Source organism: Passer montanus, unplaced genomic scaffold (genome assembly GCF_014805655.1).
Source record: "Passer montanus isolate IOZ18808 unplaced genomic scaffold, ASM1480565v1 scaffold10, whole genome shotgun sequence".
NCBI classification, from domain to species: Eukaryota; Metazoa; Chordata; class Aves; order Passeriformes; family Passeridae; genus Passer; species Passer montanus.
In genome coordinates this window covers 22,525,085-22,545,169 of record NW_024356505.1, presented here as the reverse complement: position 1 = coordinate 22,545,169, position 20,085 = coordinate 22,525,085, and the positions used below count along the sequence as shown (strand labels likewise).

Below are 20,085 nucleotides of genomic sequence, written 5' to 3'. Positions count from 1 at the left end.
CAGAGTGGGTCTTGGGGTGTCCTGTGCAGGGCCAAGAGCTGGACCCAATCATCCGGCCCAGAATATTCTGTGATTCTGTGATAGGTACCAATATTTGCATACAAAAAAAATTCCTAAAAGGTGCAATGTCATTGTCACCATTCAAAAGGAATCCAGAATATTCAGGCTAGTCCCATTCTTCCTTCAAAGCAACATTAATTCTTCTCATTGGCTCATAATGACCATCTTTTCTGAGTTCTGTGTTGCTTTTATACAATTTGATTCTGACTTACACCAAACATTCAATTCATTGACATAAGCTTGGCTGTCAAGAACCCGTGCCAGATTCTGATTTCCTTCCCATTTTGAAATTTAGCACACCATAATGTTGATTTTCTTGGTTAAAAATAATGGGGGGAAAAAATTGAGATTCTGGCTTTCAGTTTGAAAATAATAAGAAATTGGAACAGTACACATGTCAAACAAGAAGTCATAGCCTAACACATCTAAACATGGAGTGCAAGTATACAGAAATTGTTATAGAAATTTTGTTATTTCAGGGAAATATTTTTTTCTTACATAATTATTTTTATTATTGCAGAAGCTCTTTCTAAAAGCTAAACCTACAATATATGGAAAAGCAATCAAGTTTGGTTTTTTTTATAAATTAAAATTATAACATTTAATCCAGATGTTCTACTTCTCCTTGTCTCCAGGATAGTTTCCAGTATTGTTTTAACTCACCTAGTCTAAAGAATGTAAAACCACTATCACCATGTTGTATCTGCATTGGTGCATATTTTAAGAGGCTACTTTCTCATTTCATACTCAGAGTATTTATCTTTTTTTGCAATAAATAATTAAAATTCAGGGGTGTAGAATACTATGGATTACTGGGATAAATAAAAGAGTAACTTTGAATTTTACAGGAATGGAAATTTCATGGGAGGGAGTAGTAAAGCTTGCTTAAAAGGTTCTTTGTGTCAAGTGATAGGAAAGAATTTGAAAAGCAACATAGTATTTCAGAAACAGAGAGTGATAGATCATCTTTTGACTATTAAACATGCTCATGTCTACATGAAAAACTAGATGTGTTTATAGCACCATTTGATGCAAGAGTAAATAGACATTATCTGGAGCATGGCTAAGAAGATAACATGAAATGTTACCTCCCACAACTCCAGAACATGTAACTGGGTAGGAAAAGTAGTACAGAATTGCTCTTCTCTTATCATCATGTTCATTTCTACTCTCTTTTCAGGGAGCAGTTTCTAGAATACTGTTAAAAATTTTAAATTATGGCATCACAATTGAAGTGGGTCAAGTTTCATCTCAGTGATATATAGCACACCAGTAAGTTCAAGGGGACAAAATACAAATCACAAGCTGCAAATAAATAATATTTTAACAACATGGTAATAAAAAGGGAGCTAGATAGGACCAAAATATCTTTGCCTTGATAAATTGGAAAATTAGGGCATTCACTCTTCACCGTTTGGTCATCTTTTTCTATGACACACTGAATTTGTTTAAGAAGTACTTTATTGCTCTTGTCATTTCAGAAGAAAATTCTGTTTAATTAAGAAGAGAGATGGATAAACCAAGTAGATGGAAGAAAGGAGACTAACATCAAAGGAGAGAACACACAATAACAATGTGAAGCAAAATTTGGAAAACAATTAAATAAACTATAAAATATAATGAAAATAACCTTTTTAAATAGAAGTACAATGTACTGGGGATATGTTCTCAGAAGACTGTCTCTGATATCCAGAGACTAAACCAAGCTCTTGAATTATTCTCCCTGAAAAAAAAACCCAAACAAAACCAACACCCCCAAATACCCCCCAAAAACCCCAACATATGTTCATCTTTTTCTGCAAATAAACCTGAAACTGGAACATAAACTGCTACTCCAATCCCATGCATGAAGAAATTAAAATTAACAGATCTTCCATTTGAATGTGCTGCCTCTGTGGGCCTCCCTTATGACAAGAATAGCACAAATACACTTCATCCATGTTATGGGTCTCTAAAAATAGTATATGCATTAAAGCTGATCTTTAATATATCTTATTTTTAATCTATAATCTTTAATCTGTATGTCTATATTAGCATTATGATGATCAACACAGACATATGGGATATAAAAAAATTATATATAGCCAATGCAAATAAAATATTTGCATATATCTGTATAAACAACAAAGTATAGCATAAATTATTTTAGGAACTTAGTTTCATAGAGGTGAATGAGCTTGTAAAATGGGCTGGGACGAGAAAAATCAAACAGAAAGATGTGAGAGAGAACTAAGAAATTTCAAAGAGCACTTGGCAGATGGTTTAAGAACCCAAATCCCAGAACAGAAAAAGACCAAATAGGTTATAAACAGCTAATCTCATTTAGAAGGAAAGTCAATTCTCTCTGTCTTAAATTTATAATAAAGGAGAGAAAGGAAAAATGGATGGTAAATACTATAAATCACAAGTGTAGAAATTGGAAAAGAAGTGATGGAGAAAGTGAAAAGGGCAAAAGAAAAATCTGTAGTCATCAGAGGTGGGGGCAAGAAAGTTGTGTATTGAGAACATAAAGTTTCTTCTGGTCCAAACTGAAAATATTTACTTGTTAGCAGTGATATAAAAAAGACTATTCAATACAGATTTCTGTTCTATACTTGGAACAAAACCAGATGACTGAGCCACATCCATGATGTTTAGGATGATTGTGAGGTACCACTATATCAATACTTAAAAAGGACCTTAACATGTCAGAAATAAATATTTTTGTCTCATCTGGTTCAGGCCATAAACTCTTCTAATATTTAATGTTGATTTTTAATGAGTCTCAGAGTACTAGATGAAAAAGTATCAAGCTAGATGATGCCATGATAGGATTAAAAAAGAATAAATAAGAAAATCTGTCATTCTGACACTAATGCCAGGAAGAATACTGGTATGACTGACCCAGTTCTCTATAAAATTTTGGAAAATTTTAATATAATTCATTTAATTTATTTTAGCCTATATAAAATAGCTCCATCAAAGTAACTTAAATTCATCAATTTATCTGGATGTCCCTTATCTTGTGTTATTGAAAAGACTTGATTGGAAGATTACAAAATTCCTTTGTGGTCTTTTCTGATTGAGCAAAACTGCAAGGGAATGTCATGTATTGAAGTTCCTTTACTTGGAGCAGGCATTTTTTATTGAAGAATTGCTGCTAGATTCCTGATTACCTTTAAATATCCTGCTCCAGAAGAGCTCAGTCTACTTTGAGGAAATATAAGAGAAAGAATATTTTGGTTTAGACTGATTAAAAGAAAGAAAGGAAAAAAAAAAAAAAAAAAAGAAAGCCATAACCTAAAAAAATTTTTATATCTATCTACTACATCCTCTTAAAAAAGCAATTTTTTACTTCATATATTTGATGAGGTTTCTGCTTTAAGTCCCTCAGTATCCTTCCCACATATTTGCCCAGTTTGTAACTTTTCATCTAAAGTTCAGTGGCTGGTGACTATAAGGAAGGTTAAATTTGTCTCAAGTACATATTAAAATATTTATTTTTAGTGACGGCCTTGTTCTCTTGCAGAGTACTTCAAAGTCAATGTGGAGTGGTTAAGTAAAGTTTCCTCTGTGTAAACTGTGACCATAGCACAATAATTTGGAAGAGGTTTATCCTTTATGCTCTGTTGTTGTTCCCTCAGCATTATCATAGTTACCAAGAATCAACCTATTATACAACTAAATCAAAATTAGGTTTAATTCAGGTGATTTTTTTTTTAAATGGATGTACAAAGAGTTAGAGAGGATAATTAAATATATACACCTGTAAATGTTGATTCAGTCTCCTTTCTGCTCTTTCCAAAATTCACTCCATCTCTCTATGCCTTAATTTATTTGTTTGTAAAATGATATCAGGGTATCAGATGAAGTTTCATAAGAAATCTGAGATGTGTCTATGAAAAGTTATTTAAAATCCATGTATGGACATTTCTACTGTCATTTTTGTTACTCTGAAAGCATTCTGACAGCATTGAAGAAAGTTTGAGGCCAGGTTTTTGACTCACTGTAGAATTCTGGGATAATTTAGACTCTCTTTTCATTAAAATATAAGTGATTTTGTATTCTGCCTGCTACAGTTAAAAAAAAAAAAACAAAAACAAACAAGTGGTGAGACAGGGTTTAAAACATGTGGAAAGTCTCAAATATTTTTAAAATAAGATTACAATAAGTACTGAAATTTTTGAAAAGCACTAGTCTTACACAGGATCTGTAATGCCAGTTTCTTTGTTTTTAGCTGCTTAAAGGAGAAAGAAAAAGAAATAAAATATTTAAGATGATGGTTTTGATCTAAGAAGGGTCCAAACACCCTGGCAAGTGAGATAATATGTGAACTTGAAGGGAAGATACAGACCCTGCCCCAAGGTTTTTACCACTGTAATGTGTTGATTTTTTTTGGATAAATTGCTCTGTATTCCAAAGTGACACTAAATACATCTAACCAAAGTACACAGTGTGCAGCCAGCTTGGTGGAGCCTATGATAATATGTTTGCTGGAGCTGATAGAAACATGAGTGGGCAATAGCTCAGGCTTCCACAGGAGTGAGTTGCTGGCACACAGTGCATGTTCTGTTCTCTTCCCTGTGGAAACAGCCTCCAAATGCATCTGTTTCATCTTTATCTGGGGGATTCTTACGAGAAACACAATTGGATCTTTGAAAATGGAAAGCATCCACAAATGGATTCTTTCATCCAGCAACAGATGAAATCAGTTTAATTAGCAGGAATATTTGCAGGTCTGGTTAAACAGTAAGAGTTTCTCTGAAGACATGAAAAACAAGCCCTCCTAAGGGCCATCTGTAATTTATCTTTCAGGTTAGATCCGTGATCAGCATCTCATTCACTGATAGATGGATTCTCTAGAACATGTCTGAGGACTGAGTTTTCCTCCCACCCTAATCATTCCCTAATCCAATCAGACAAGGATATTTTCTTTTTTGTCTTCTCATTCACTTCAACTACCAATATTAAATCTATTACAGCTGGCTATAATAGAATGTACTCTAACAAATAATTACTTGCACACACTTCAAAGAGATCTGTAGCTATTTATGGGTAAAACAAATAAAAATTTATCATCTAGTTTTTGAACTCCATCTCGTATTGTTAATTCCTGTATATAACAGCTTTTCCAATTTATTTTTACGATTTTACTTACCATAGTAAAGGCAAATTCCTTCATTGCTGTTTCCTCACTTTCACTTAGCAAGCTAACACTGTAAGCTTTACATATGAAGTTTAATTATGTTCTCTAGTGACTATCATTCTTATTTGATGGTTTGCAGTGTGAAATAATTTTACAAATATTCCAATGTTAGGGTTACAGGCAAGAGAATAATTACTGAAATTAACATTCCTTTTTTCCGCAATTAACCCTTCTATGGTGAATTTGGCTAGAACCTAATTAAGGAGCCTTTTTGCTGAGTGGGAATAAATCTTTAAAGCAAATCAGGAACTCAAACACATCAGTTCAAGGACTTCAGTTCAAGGAAGGCTCTCTAAATATAACAGAAGACATATACCTAATATGGTATATACATTTTTACCTAGGGCTGGAATGCATAATAAGTAGTTGGGAGGGTGCATTGTGAATGATATTCCAGAACAAAAAAATTCTAAATGTAATGGGAAAAAATAATTTAATTTATACTAAAATTACATTTTCTAGCTTAATACATAGAAAATTACTTTTTTTCTCAAAGATACCTTCTATTCACATCTATGCAGTTAAACTGCTTGAAGAAGAAGAGGATTTGCTGCTCAGGATAGTTGCAACAACAGTTCTTCTCAGATTCTGAAGCAGTTAACACTGAGAACCCCTGTAAAACCTATATAATGACATAGCCCCTGGCAGAATACTCAAGAGAAGTTATACTGTCTCCCAGTACCATACTGCTATGGTCCTCAAATTGAGACACTTGCCAGTTAAGAATGAGGCAAAACATGAGTAGCTCAAATTCCTCCTCATTTGTTGTTACACGTTCACCACTCTAGTTTACTTTCTTTATTTGTCAGTATGCTTTTTTTAACCTTAATTTTCTGGCTGGCATTCCTGTTTTCCCTATTATTCTTTCCATCCTTTGCCAAGATCAGTTCCAGCTGCACCATGGCCTTCCTGACCAGTCCTTACACAGTTGAGCAGCATCATTATACTCTTCCCAGGACATCTGTCCCTGCTTTCACTACCTTTCCATTTCCTTCCTGCCTCTTATTTTGACCAGCAGGTCTTGATTCAGCCATGCCATTCTCCTTTCCTCTTACACCAAAGGATTTGTGTAACTTCCTCCATGATCTGCTAGCTTGGTTCTGCTTCCTTGTCCCAGAGGGCAGTTTCTCAGGCCTGTTGACCCAAAACCCTCGGTTCCTCTCACCATGTTGCAGTGATGGCAATTTGCTCCTAGCTTTCTAGCAGAGCAGTGGGAACCAGCTCCCCTTGTCTGCTGCCCACGCTGTGTGTATTGGTGTAAAGGCACCTTAGCTGGGAGGTCAGCTGTGCCTCCTTCATAAAGGAACAGCCTGTAGAAATTAGGATAGACACCTTTAATAACCTCTGTACACAATGAAAAGAAGGAGGTACTTTTACATTTCACTTTATCCCTCTTGTTTGAGACAGCTGCTTTAAAAACAGGTGATTAGGTCCCTAAAGTGCTTATTTCTTTTCAATGGTTATGAAGAAAGGCATCTGAAGTTGATCAGAAGAATAGCAATCCAGGTAAACATTTACCTGCACAGGGAAAAATAGAAACCAGGATCATAATTCTGGATAGAAAGTAAACTCAATACTGCAAATGCAGCCAGCAGTGAGTATTCAGGTGCTCATAGGTCAGTGCAAAGCAAGTACTGGCCCAAATAAAGTGACAATTTAAAAAAGAACAAACCACAACCCCCCAGACATTAAGAAGAATGGGAAGAAATTGTTAAATTACAGGTATTTGATCTAGGTTATTTGACCTAAATTACTGTTATTTGATGTCTAGCAAAAGTAGGTGATGAAGATGCAGGTCCATTAACTCATTTAAATCTCCTGGTGATTCATATCAGAGTTCCAGGAGGAAAAGCATAGATTCAGCAGTTTTTGACTGAGTCTTAGGCAGAAGAAACAATGGGACTCAGAGCAGTTTTATGAGTAAATTTTTCCATGACAATGAACATTATTTTGTAGTCTTCTATTACTCTCTGTGGGTGTTTATAAAAAAAGGGATGGTTTACTTTTAGATATGGAAATGTCCGCACACATGTACAAAAACTTAGAAACAATAGAAAATTAGACTAAAAAAGAAATATAACTGCATGACAACTATATTTGTAGCAGGTGAAGGACAGAACACAAGAAAGCTATTAAATAAATCATATTTTATTATACGTGCCTGTATTTGGATGCCCAATTAAGTACCTAATTACGTGAAAAATGCGACTGCTGTGTAAAGCAATGTTAAATTTCAAGCACACCTACTGAGTTTGGGGTTGTCATTCAGATATCTGCTCAGTTGCTTGCTCTTGTACCCCACCTGTGGAAAATATCTGTGTGCTTGTCAGAAGTCTGGCACAGGTTATTAGTGAAGAAAACCAGGGCTTTGCAGGTTCAGCAGGCAGTCGCATGATGTATCCGACATAGCTGACAAATTTCATTATGACTCCTAACCAGAGCTCTGGCAGTGCAGCTTTGTTTTGTTTTGCTGAGGGGATGTGCAGGGAGAGCCCTTTCTCTCCTCACACTGTAGAGCTTTTGATTTCTTGGATTTCAGCTCCAGTTGATGGGTTCTCTGCTATGCCTACCCACATTACTTTTTCTTTTCTCTACTTCTCTGACACATGCTGCATGCCATTAGGGAGCAAAAAATACTCCTATTCTTAGTGTTGGTCCATTTGCTTTTTTGATTATCATCCTAACTGTCAAAGAAATTAAATGGCATTGCTTTGCAGTAGTGTGCTCCATAGTTCTTGGTTTCACATTGTTCTTTGTTTCCTTGACAGGTAGAAACTGTTTCTGTTTTTCCTCATGAATGCTTTATGTGTGATGCTGAACACCTCACGGTGACAGCTAAAACATAGCAAGCTGCCCTAAAGTGCATTTCTCAAATGTGTTCCTTTGCCCTTTCTTCACATTGGACATGTTAATAAGGCTCAAGACTACCTATGTTTTTCTGTGGAGAATAGGATCTTTACAGCTTAAATATCTCTACACTTGTGTAAATATTACCTAGGTGACAGAACATTTGGATTTGTTCTAGGAAGATTTTTTGATATCTTTTTTCAGCTTTGGGCTTTAATATATTATTTGAAAAGTTTTTTCTTGAACCAAAAGTAACATTATCTTACATATTCATCCATTTGACTGTAAATTGCAGACAGTGAGGTTGAGGGAATGGAGTGCAATGTGACTGGCCTAGCAAGGGACAAATGAATAATGACAGAGGGCACATGAAGGGAGAGTTAAGAGCTAAACATATAGGGAGCAACCACTGCTTTTCAAGAAGGTGAAGCCTAAAAGCTTTAAAGAGGACTTTACAGCTGTCCTGTTTTAGAGTCTAGTTCCATGAAGTACTGAATGTTTGGGCTGATACAGACTTTATGGAGAAATATACAGATTTGACAGACTATAGATAGTTCCAATGAAATGGTTAAGCTTTCATCAGGCACTAGGCAGCATGATGAATCTTGCTGGTTGGTGGTGCACCAGTTCTTCAGGCAACTTCCTGGCATTCTAATCCCCATCTGAGAGAGTCTGTGCAAAATTATAAGGATGACTGAGAGCCAGAGACCCATCTTAAGCTCCCTGAGCAGATTATTTGTGGACAGCCCAGCTCTCCTTGTCTCCAGATCAGTGCTGAAAGGCATATATCTTGGGGTCCAAAAGGCTGAGAGCAAACAAAAACTTCTGCTCTTAGTCTTCCAGCACTTATTTTTCTTTTACAGGTGTTATCTGACTTTTTTAAAAAAATCCCATACTTGAAGAACAGCTGGTGTGACAAAACTTCTGCTCTTAGTCTTCCAGCACTTATTTTTCTTTTACAGGTGTTATCTGATTTTTTTTAAAAATCCCATACTTGAAGAACAGCTGATGTGACGGTGGTGAGAGATGCTCACTACAGCTTTCCAGCATTCTTCACAGAAAGAAATCACAAACCTTGTATGGTCTGTTTCCACCAAGTGTTTTTCCATGCCTCTCTATCATATCTTCACCACTAACTGGATTCTTTCATTTTATCCAGAAAGAAATCACAAACCTTGTATGGTCTGTTTCCACCAAGTGTTTTTCCATGCCTCTCTATCATATCTTTGCCACTAACTGGATTCTTCCATTTTATTGGACAAAAAAGAACCTGTCATCTCTTTAGATGGTAGTTTTCACCCATTTGCTTTGTCATAATCTATTGGCAAAAGCTACACCTCTCTCCAGAAAGCAGTTCTGTCATGCATTTATAATTTTCTTGACCTCTGCAAGTTGAGGATTCTTTGCCTCCAGGTCTGTTTTCTCAGAAGCAGATGCATGTTGGCCAGTGTACAGCTCTGTGCAGTGGCTAGACTGCTCCCCATACCTGAGCTGCAGAAAGCAGTATTTGATTTTACAATGCTTGGTCAGCCTTCAGTTCATCCTACTGATGCATATTGATCTTCTGGCCCTGCTATAGTGAGTGAAACAACAGCATGAGATGATGGCAGTGATTGGGATGTTGATCTTTAGGTGCTGGTGGACAGTCAGGTAGGCTTAGATGCTGAAAGAGAAGCAGCAGTTTAAAAATGATGGAGATATCAAAACCTTTCTTCAAATCTACTTTGCAAAAACAGCACCATGTAAAATTTAGCGTTGCATGGTGTTGATACAGTAGTTCTAAATTGCACAGATGGATGCAGCCACCTCTGGACCAAGGGGCAAATGAATGCAGCAGTTTGATTTCAGTTCTGGTTCTCAAAGCTTCCAGTTTGGGCATCTGGCTGAATACCCCAGAGCCCCTTCCCTGCTAGCAAACATTTTTTCCCCCAGTGGGGAAGAGGGAAAGCATTTCTGCCATAGAGTACAGAAGCATCAATCTAAACTGGGGAGTTGTAAGGTTAGATGTGACCTGCTGGCTCCTAGAGAGCACAGTGGACTCAGAGACAACTGTTTTTGCAGAGGATGCTGTTGACACTTCCTAGTTTATGTCTTCTCCTTCATTTTCCTTATGTTTAGTGTAAAATCAGGCAATAAAAAAATATAATAAAGGCAAAGAATTTTTCTTTCTCCAACAGCAATTACCTGGTTTATAGATATGTGAAGTGATTAAAAAAATTGTGAAAATAAATATAAAACAGTTTCCTCATCAAATATTTCAGAGACTGGTTCTCTCATTTGAGAAAATAATACAGCCATTAAAAGGTACAAAACAAACAGATCAGCCCCCACACATCTGTGTATACATGTCCAAGTAGAGAACTATAAAATATATTATACATATATTTTATAGCTCAGAGCTATTCCAGTACATGTCTGTGGATTACATTGCAACAGGATGAATCAAATAGGAAAATGTTGACCTCACTAAATGGATTCTAGTTTTGTGTCTGTATTTGTACACAACAGAACATTTTTGTATTAATCAGAAACCAAAAAGGCTGTCATTCATAAGTAGGTATCTATCTGATAAATAGCAGAGGGCAAATTATGCTGTTTTGGTAAGCAAAAATAACATTTTCAATCTCTTATCACTATTACACTATTTTAAGTATACTTTTATTCTCCATTTACATACCAACTTCATGAAAAGTTAATAAATGGAGTAAGAGGCACTGTATCTGGTGTGTACATCTCTAATCCCTTCTGTTTATATTCTTTTCACACAGAGATTGAAAGATTTAAAACAAAGGGAATTTGCTCGAAATGTGGCTTCAAAGTCATGGAAAGATGAGAAGAAACAGGAAAAAGCACTCAAGCGACTCCACCAGCTTGCAGAGTTACGGAAGCAGTCAGAATGGCAAGTTTTAAAAAAATACATGAGGTTTTAATGCCCTCTTTCCTCCCTTCCAGAAGAAATTATAATGCTTTTACTCCTACACAAGTAACGTACAGAGATTGTGTGTACTGTAACTTGTTTTCAGCTGTCTTCAACTCCAAATGATCCTGTTCTGCAAACCATACATTGAAAACTTCTACCTTAATTACGTGCTGTTTGAAAGTTTGTCATTTTCTCTCCTGTAGATAGTTATTCTCATGTCTTCTAAATGGAGCGCTTTGAAGACGCTTTTATAATATCACCATTTTACCCTATCCAAACTGATCTGAACAGATTAGTATGACTGTCTTAACATTTTATCATAAGTTAATGGGAGAGGATAAACCCGTTGTGAATAATTTTTACTACTTTTAAGGTTTACTACTTTTCAGTTTCTCTGTAGAATGATTTGAATGAAAAATAAGTAATTAACTGAATTAAGTTTGTCTAATACTGTCAGATCTGCTAATTATTATGAAGACAGAGGACAAAGATTGTAGTAGCAAACCTTTAAATTTGAGAAATCTCCTTTGCTTAATGAGACTGAATGGTTCAGTAGAATAGATTGCCATCAGACCAATTGTTTATATTAATGTATGACCAAAGGTGAGCTAATCAGATAAATAAACTGGCATTGTTTTAAATTCATCTGAAGACTACTGTACCCTGGAAATAATAGCATTCAGAGTTTATTACAAACTCATTTTGGCCTATGTAATTGCTTTTGAGCAATCTGCTGAAATATAACAGTTTAGTGCTAATATATCACTTTTATGAGTGCGACTCCATTTTCATACAAATCTGCTGAAACAAATGTAACTGCCTGTGGGAAGCTTCCTTTATGCCCACGCACTTGAAGATGTAGCCTCAGATAGAGCAATAACATCAGTGATAATAGGAAAGCCAGAAGAAATCTGGGAGGGAAAGAGCAGGTTTTCTTTTAGAAAGAGCCAGGAGTCCATAACATTTTGCACAGAGTGTGGAAGGAAAGAGCTTGCTATTCCTCCCTGCAACCACTAACAGGCTCAGGGGAGGCTGAGTGCCGGGATTTTGGTGGAGGGGTAGCACCCCCAATTGCTCAGGAAAGACAGAATGTCAGCCTTTGTAAGCAGAAGTCCACACTCATATAATTGTTACCATCCCCGAGTACTGTCTCTCAGGTTCCAACACAGTTCCTTACAACAAGCTAATTCAATTTGAGAAGAAAATTATTGTTAATCTTGGGGACAGAAAATTTTTATTTTGCTATTCCAAGACTTTAAAAAGGTTTTCTTTATATGCCTTCTCCAAGAGATAATTATTCCTGATGTACAAATTTGGGTTAATTTGTATCTCCTGATGCCAAATTTCTGGCAAAGGCAAATATATTCTCTGAAATGCATGCATATTCTCACATTATGGGTTGACCCTACTCCAGGGAATCTTTCTGTTTTTCCTGTTGCTGAAGATCAAGGTATTTTTACAGCATTTATAAAACATGACTACCAATTATAGACAGCTTATATGTAGATCTGAAAGTTTTAATTTATTTACATTTAATTAAAATGTTTTATAATTTTTATCAAACTCTCTATTTAATCTGGTTCTAGTTTATTTTTTTCTTGTTAGAGTACCACAGCACACTAACAACACAAAAATAAACTAGACACTGATAGCAAATGTAGATAATTAGTCTAATGAAATGTGTGTTTAAAATATATATTGGAAAAACACTTTTATGGTGGCCATATATGTCACATTTTTAATGGAAAATGGCTACAGTCATTTCAGTCTCAGTTATCTGTTTCAAAAATCAGTGGTTTGCCATTTTTACTAAGGCCCTAGAATAGGTAATTTTTTTCTTTAATTACAAGAAAACTAAATAATATTTGAAATCTGAGACATTTTGAAAAGAGAAATAATGTAATCAATGGAAATAAGACAAAGAAAATGTGGCAAAGTCAAATCATGGTTGATAATGAAACCAGTGAAGTTGTGATTTTCTTCACCCTTAATGTTTGCTGACAGTTTTAGTATTAATATCTCTTTGAATATTTTGCAAAATCATTTATTGTGGAATAAAATAAGAATCTACTCTTTAAAAAGTCAGACAAATACATTCTTCCCTAAGCAAGCAGAATGTTTTTCTTTTTCTTCTAGAGTTTGATTTTGCAGATGTTCCAGGTGGAAGCATCTCTTTTTGAACATAGCACAATTTCCTTTGCAGAGGCCTTTCAGAAAAGCAAGACTTACCACAGACTAGGTTCTCCTAAATATAAATTTGGAGTAAAACCAATATTTGTTCTGCTTGTACATGGGCATAACTAAAAAAGAACATCCATGTGCTGACATAAAAACATGTAATTGTCTATGTGTAAAGATTGTCTTGCCCATACAAAATTCCAAACTGATGATAAACTGAACTTTGTTGAAACTTAGCTTTGCCTTGTAAAAAATTGAGTGACACCCTCCTTCACCAGACAGACATTGTCAAATCCAAGCTCTGTCATAACTTGGTTACTTAATGCAGATTTCTTTTTTCCTTTATTTTTTTACCTTAAAGCATCACTGGGAGTGGACCATTGCTTAAAGCCCCCCGATTAGTCCTGGAAAAGCAGCAATCACCAGATGGTATTTTCCTGTACAAGGGCAGCAAGTTCACAGCTAATTCTCAAAGAACCATCACAAGTGAAGGACAAGGCTTCTCCAAAAGCATACTAGAGAAACAGCAACTTATTATAAGCAGGCACCACCCCCCAGCTGAAAGACACCATGCACTTGGAAATCACGTCTCACAAATGTTCCCATACAGCAACAATACCTCTCAAAGGGCAGGAGTGTCATTTTCGTTCTCTAAAAAGGTCCCTTTGAAGCTTGAGTCCTCAGCATCTGTCTTCAGTGAAAACTGTGAGGAAGGAAATGATTATAGTGAGTCCCCCAAACATAAAAAAAAGCAAACTATTGAGGGCTGTCATTCTGTCACACTTTTGGAGGAGCAACTGAAAGCAAGTTTGGATAAAGAGTCACCTATTACACAAGACCAAATGGATTTGGATAACAGTGCATCAAGTCATGTAGCTACAAAACCTAAAATGCTAAAGGAAAATGATAAAAGTAATGATAAGGAATCAGAAGAAAAATTCAGAGATAATCCTTCATTTTCTCAAGTCAAAATACCACTTCCAAATTCTTCTGCTTCACTGAGAGAAACAGAGAAAGAGAGCAAACTGAATGAATCTCAGCAATTCTCAGAAACTCCCATCTCATCTCCATGCCAAGCTAGCAATTTTTGTACACAGCTGAACACCTACAAGCCCAGTAATGCCCACCTGCCTGCCCAGTTGTCTGAGCTCCCACGACAGCCAGCACCTGAGCTGACCTGTTCAAGCAACATTAATGAGAGTCCTGGAGTGATAAAAAGAGAAAGATCTTTGGAGATTACCAAAACCACAGATGGAAATACGGAAACACTTGAAAAGGAGACCATGGTTAAAGAAGTTAAGCCCCAGGCATTGCCTTTCCTCCATGTAGTGAGCAAAGATGGCACCACTGCTCTGCAGTGGCCCACAGAATTACTTTTGTTTACAAAAACTGAGCCCTGTATTTCATATGGCTGTAATCCATTGTATTTTGACTTCAGACTCTCTTTAAATCACAGGGAGGGTAAACAGAATGAAATAAACAAAGCAAGCTGTAAAGAGCTCTCTAAAAATAAGACTGCAGATGAATATGAACCCTCAGGTTTAATAAAACACAAGCAAATGTCAAATGAACAAGATAATCAGTTGTTGAAACCAAAGAAGATGAAAGGTTCCCTAAATCCAAGAAAGGCCAAGCAAAAAGCTGAGTCAGACATAGGGAAAGAAATGAATGAAAATGGTCAGAAATGCATTGCAGACTATTTGAATGAAAATATACCCAAAGTGCCTGCTTACCTTGATGTCTCACAAAAGGATTATGTGACAGAAAAAAGTCTTTATACAACATCACTGAGGAGACCTTTAAAGAATCATTTCCATGACTGTGAAAGAAAAACTCAGAATATTAGAAACGAAAGCATTTCCTTTTCTGCTTTTATGTCTCGGATTAAAAACTCTAACTCTGAAAAATGTCATTTAATTTATTCTGAAGAAAAATATGAGAACAAAAATTACTCCAGATCCCTTCAAGATGTGGTCCGCTGCAGCAGTGACATAAGTGACAGTGGAAAAGATTCTAATGGAAGTTTCTTTAGTTGTAAATCCAGTTCAAACATCAGGTATTCAGATAATGAAGGATGTGGAAGTTACACAAGATGTTGGAGGCTCCCATCTCCTCAAAAGTCCTCATCTGGCAGACATTCCAGCTATTCTGACACTTCAGTTAGCAGTATGAGTAGCTACATGAGCTACATGAATCCCACATCAAACAATCACAGAAGAAATAATTTGCTTTGTTGTTGTAAAAGAAAAAGCAAGAGAGATGAAAGGCACAAACACAGAAAGCACAAGTGTATTTTCACTTCAGATGATACAGATGAGGATTATCTTTGTCATAGCAGAAGTCACAGAACTAGAAGCTGTATTCAGAGTGGCACAATTAAATATCGAAGATGTTCAAGACATAAACTTTTACAAATCAGTGACAGGTCTAAACACAGCAGATGTAGACATCAGCATTTTGGCAAAATGTTTAGCAGGAGTAGAAGCTGCCACAAACACAAAAGTGGTTCCACTAGTGATTCAAGAAGCAGTGAAAGATCATCTAGCAGCAGAATATCAAGATGCAGCAGTTCAGGATCTGTCTCAAAAGAGACTGACAACTGTGACAACAAAACAAAAGAGGATGGTGAGAGAGGTTCTAATGCTGAACCAGGAAAAGCTGAAACTACACATTCCAACTCTCTGAATGTGAGCAGTCAGCGTAAAAACTTTGCCACCTGCTCTTCCAAAAACCTGGCAAAATACATCTGTGGAAAAAGAAAGTCAATGACAGCCAAGTTGCTTTTAGAAAGAGTGCAGTCTAAGAAAACCCAGGAACAAATGCATGATCCAGAGAGATTTTCAGTCAGTACTGGGATAGAATTAAAGGATCACTCACAAAGTCACTTTGCTCTTCAGTTTTCATCATCAGGAGATGACACTGCAATGTTACCTTTGCCAGACAAAGTGCTAAGCAAAGGTAAAAATTATATGAGACATAATGAAATCAGTTTGTTGAAAAACAGTGTGAAGAAAAACAATACTGGAGCATCAGAGATAACAAATGTTACTCTTTCACCTGGAACTGATTATGATCATTGTGCTCTTAAAGACATAATTCAAATTGAAACAGGCTATCAGAGTCCAAGCATACAAAGGAACACAGCAATAAAGGAACAAACCAATTTCTTCATTAGTGAAGTGCAGCCCTTTCTACAAAGCTGTGATCCAGTACCAAATGATTTCCCTGGTGCTTTTCCCTCTAATAGATATTCTGTTGCTAATTCAACAGAGACCAAAGAAGAACTACATGACGTAAACATGGACTTTAACCAGGCAGAAGGCAGTTCAGACTCTTTTTGTGACAATGCTATGCAGAAGTATGGTGATACACTACATGACCTGGAAGTGTACAGTAAATCCACCTCCCCTCCTGTAACACAGCAGCCTATCACATTTACACCAGAAGAAGTGGACAAATACAGGCTGCTGCAGCTGCAAGCCCAGCAGCACATGCAGAAACAACTTCTGGCAAAACATCTGAAAGTTTTGCCTGCCCCAGGACCAGCTGCCTTCTCTGCAACACCAGCAGTTCCTGCCCTCCCTGTTCAGCAGCAGGCTACTGTCACCACCATCCACCACACACTGCTGCAACACTTTGCTGTCTCAGCATCTGTGCACCCCCACGGCAGCCATCTCTCCCTGGCACCCCTCCACCCCCTCTCTCAGGCACATTTTGCCCCCATATCACTTTCCCCATTAGCGCCAGCCCTTATTCCCTCCCACCCTGCCTTGCTGACAGGACACCCACTGCACTTGGTTTCTGCCACTCCCCTCCACCCTTCCCCCCTGACCTTCCCTGCACTGCCACATGCTGCATATATCCCAGCCCTATTTACACCACACCTGAACACAGCCACACCTTCTGCTATACACCCAAATCACTTAGTGCATCCCTTATTCCAAGGACAAGAGCCACATCACTATTCTTGTTCTATCCAGACCCAACAGTTACCTACAGCAAAAGACATTTTCAGTGTTTCTAGCTACTTAAACTAGCCCAAATAATTTCATCATGGCTCCAACCCCAAATTAAAATAAAATAAAACATTCAGCATTCAATCACGTCTGAGGGGAAATCGACTGTTTTGCTTAGAGCACAACAGTAAAGATTTTAAAGTCCACAATCTGGCTGACAGCATATGAATGTCGATTTCATTCTTTTATCACTGAGGAAAAGCTGTTTTCAAGCATTTCGTGATGCTATCACAAGAAGGATGGGTGGCCAGTGTCATTCTACAGAATGTTTTAAAAGAATAGCTTAAAGTGAAGTCTATGACTGTCAGTAGGAAAGGAACCACAACACCCAGACAAAATGGGATCAATATTGACACTGATGGGGGATCCAAAGTAGCACAGTTTAAGGTTGAGCAAACTTGACACACCTCAAAGATTTGATTTTCTGAGTTTGTATATGAAACAGTGCCTGGTTTGGTTAAGGAATTTTAGACTGAGGAAAAATTAAGGTATCTGGGATCAGCAGACCCCGGGGCTGTCTCCTGGCCAAAGTAAACTGGGGAGGCTCAGAGGGAGGGGTGATGAGTTGACACTAGACGATGAGGATCACAACAATATCTTGAAGATACTTTAGTGATTTCATCCCTGCATGTGTTGCTTGGACAGTGTAAAGGGACTGCAGTCAGGCCACAGGTACATAACAAAGCATTCCCTTAGCACCAGGAGCTCTGTGCTGGCAGAAGCAGGCTGCCTCTTTTCTCCCTGAGCCAAGTATCCAAGAAGGCTCACTGAGAAGCCAAGTTCTTTGGCACTGCTGGGTCACAGGGCATGTCAGAGAGAGCCGCACCAGCCCAGAACTGCCAAGCAGCCAGTGCTGGCTCTGAACCTCAGAGGTACTTGGCCAAAACTGCAACACCTTTTTCCCACCAAACAGAGCTCTGATGTGTGGAAGAGTCTTTCCCAAAGAATGTGTAAATATATTTCATCCCTTTCACAAACAACAGAAAAAATTGGCAGGTCCTATAAAATCATGCAGATATTCATAAAGATGTAGAAGTAAAATTCTGATCAAAAACTGGCTCTACTGGTTGAGACTCGGAGAAAAACTTGTTCAAGTATTCAGCATTTAAAAGTTTATTGAATCTAAACAAATATGTCAAGATTCTCGCATGGCTTCCCAAACTCTCAACAACTAAATTGAAATTATGAATCCACAATGTTTGAATGCATGTATCCAACCTTCAGAGTAATGTGTGGCTGAAATTGTTTGTAATAACTTGTATCTGGAAATAGGTGAAGGCTTCAGCATCTCTTTGAATGCCATAGTTTGACATTTTTTATAATGCTTCTAACTGAACACAAGATATTTAGCATGAAATTAGTTCATAATTATGGCTAGAATGCAGGCATGCTTCCCCGAAAAAATTGGACCATGAAGTATCCAACACACAGTACCTGTTTGTTTGGATTAAAAGCATTTGAAATAATTTCAATTCATTTGCAATAAGGTAATGCACAAAATGTGTATTTCAGAATCAATATAAAACACATTGAAAATCTTTGGGAGGAATTTTATTCCATTATATTCCGCTACCTGAAGAAACTGCAAAATTGAATTGCAAATAAGTAATGTCTTTAAAATACAACAGAACCAATTTTCTTAGTTTTAATCAAAATACATCAATCCATTGCAATAAAATGGAATTGTTTTAATTTCTGTCTTTCTGGAGCTTCTTCAGCATAAACTGGTAATACACCAAACTTTTCAAGTTACTTTACAAGTTGTGACTGCTAGTTTTGTATTTTCAAAGTAGCTTTAAACATTTGATGGTCTAGCTATTGAAAAAAAAATCAGAAAAAAATTATGGAGACTATGCACAAGCAAAACATTTTTATGTTGAAAAAAGTTGGTGGCACCAGCACCCTCATATTTTGGTTTGATTCCCAATTTACTCTTTAGTCTCATTAACAAAACGGATTCATGTCATTTTGGTGTTACTTATCTGTGTGTAAGTGGCATATAAATTATATTTATTTTTCTAATTCAATTTGTAGAGTAATTCTTTAATTAAAATTATTGCTTCAGTATTAAGTAAGTAAAAAATTTTATTTGGGAAAAATGTAGAATGAAAAGTTTCCAGAGTTTAACAATTCTTCCTTTCAATTTTGGCTGAAAATTTTCCCAAAATAAGATCTCAATTTACATATAATTTCTGTACTTCTGATACTTTATTTTCTAAGAATCAAACATATTTCACTTACTCTGACTTAACACCTCTGAAAATTATTACATGCTTGGATGGACCACTTGGACACATTAGTCATAACTCTGTAGAAACATTCTGAATTGGACATCTAAAGTAGCAGGGCAAGCTGTGCCCCAGGAGGGGCTGACTGGGCTGTGTGGCCATCACCCACAGTCCAGGGATAATATCAGCATAGAAGGTGCATTCCCAGCCCCACAAGCTTTTAAATTTACGGGCCCAGTTTCATCTCTGTTGAAGTAAACCCAGCTGTTCTCACTGTGTGCAAGAGTTCATTTGTACCCTAGGTAGGTAACATCAAAGGAAAAATATGGAACTGAAGGAATGATGGGCTAACCTCATCTTTAATGTGTGTACACATATTTTGTATTCCCACTTCTACCAGACAATGTTAATACTATAGAAATTTCTGTGGCAAGAAAGCTGACTAATTCAAACTTGACCATATCCTACTACATAGATCATTTATGGAAAACAGATGTATTTGTTTCCCTTAATGTATGCACCATACAATGGGACTCCAGAATAAATGAAACCATAGGATTCCTATGAATCATTGTACATACCAACACAGTAGGGCAAATTGGCAATGAAGATTAATTTTAATTCTTGGAACAATGGGAATTAGAATTTTGA

At 36.8% G+C, this 20,085-nt stretch overlaps 1 protein-coding gene across 1 annotated transcript in view; it reads left to right on the top strand.

Moving 5' to 3' along the window:
• The window catches only part of ZNF804B (zinc finger protein 804B), a 223,446-nt gene extending 206,126 nt beyond the window's left edge, over positions 1–17,320 (top strand). Inside the window, exons 3-4 of the mRNA XM_039709796.1 lie at positions 10,861–10,991; positions 13,552–17,320. Of these exons, the coding sequence (XP_039565730.1) occupies positions 10,861–10,991; positions 13,552–17,227 (3,807 nt within the window). The 3' untranslated portion in view covers positions 17,228–17,320. The remainder of the gene's footprint in view (positions 1–10,860; positions 10,992–13,551) is intronic.
• Positions 17,321–20,085: the final 2,765 nt, after the last annotated feature.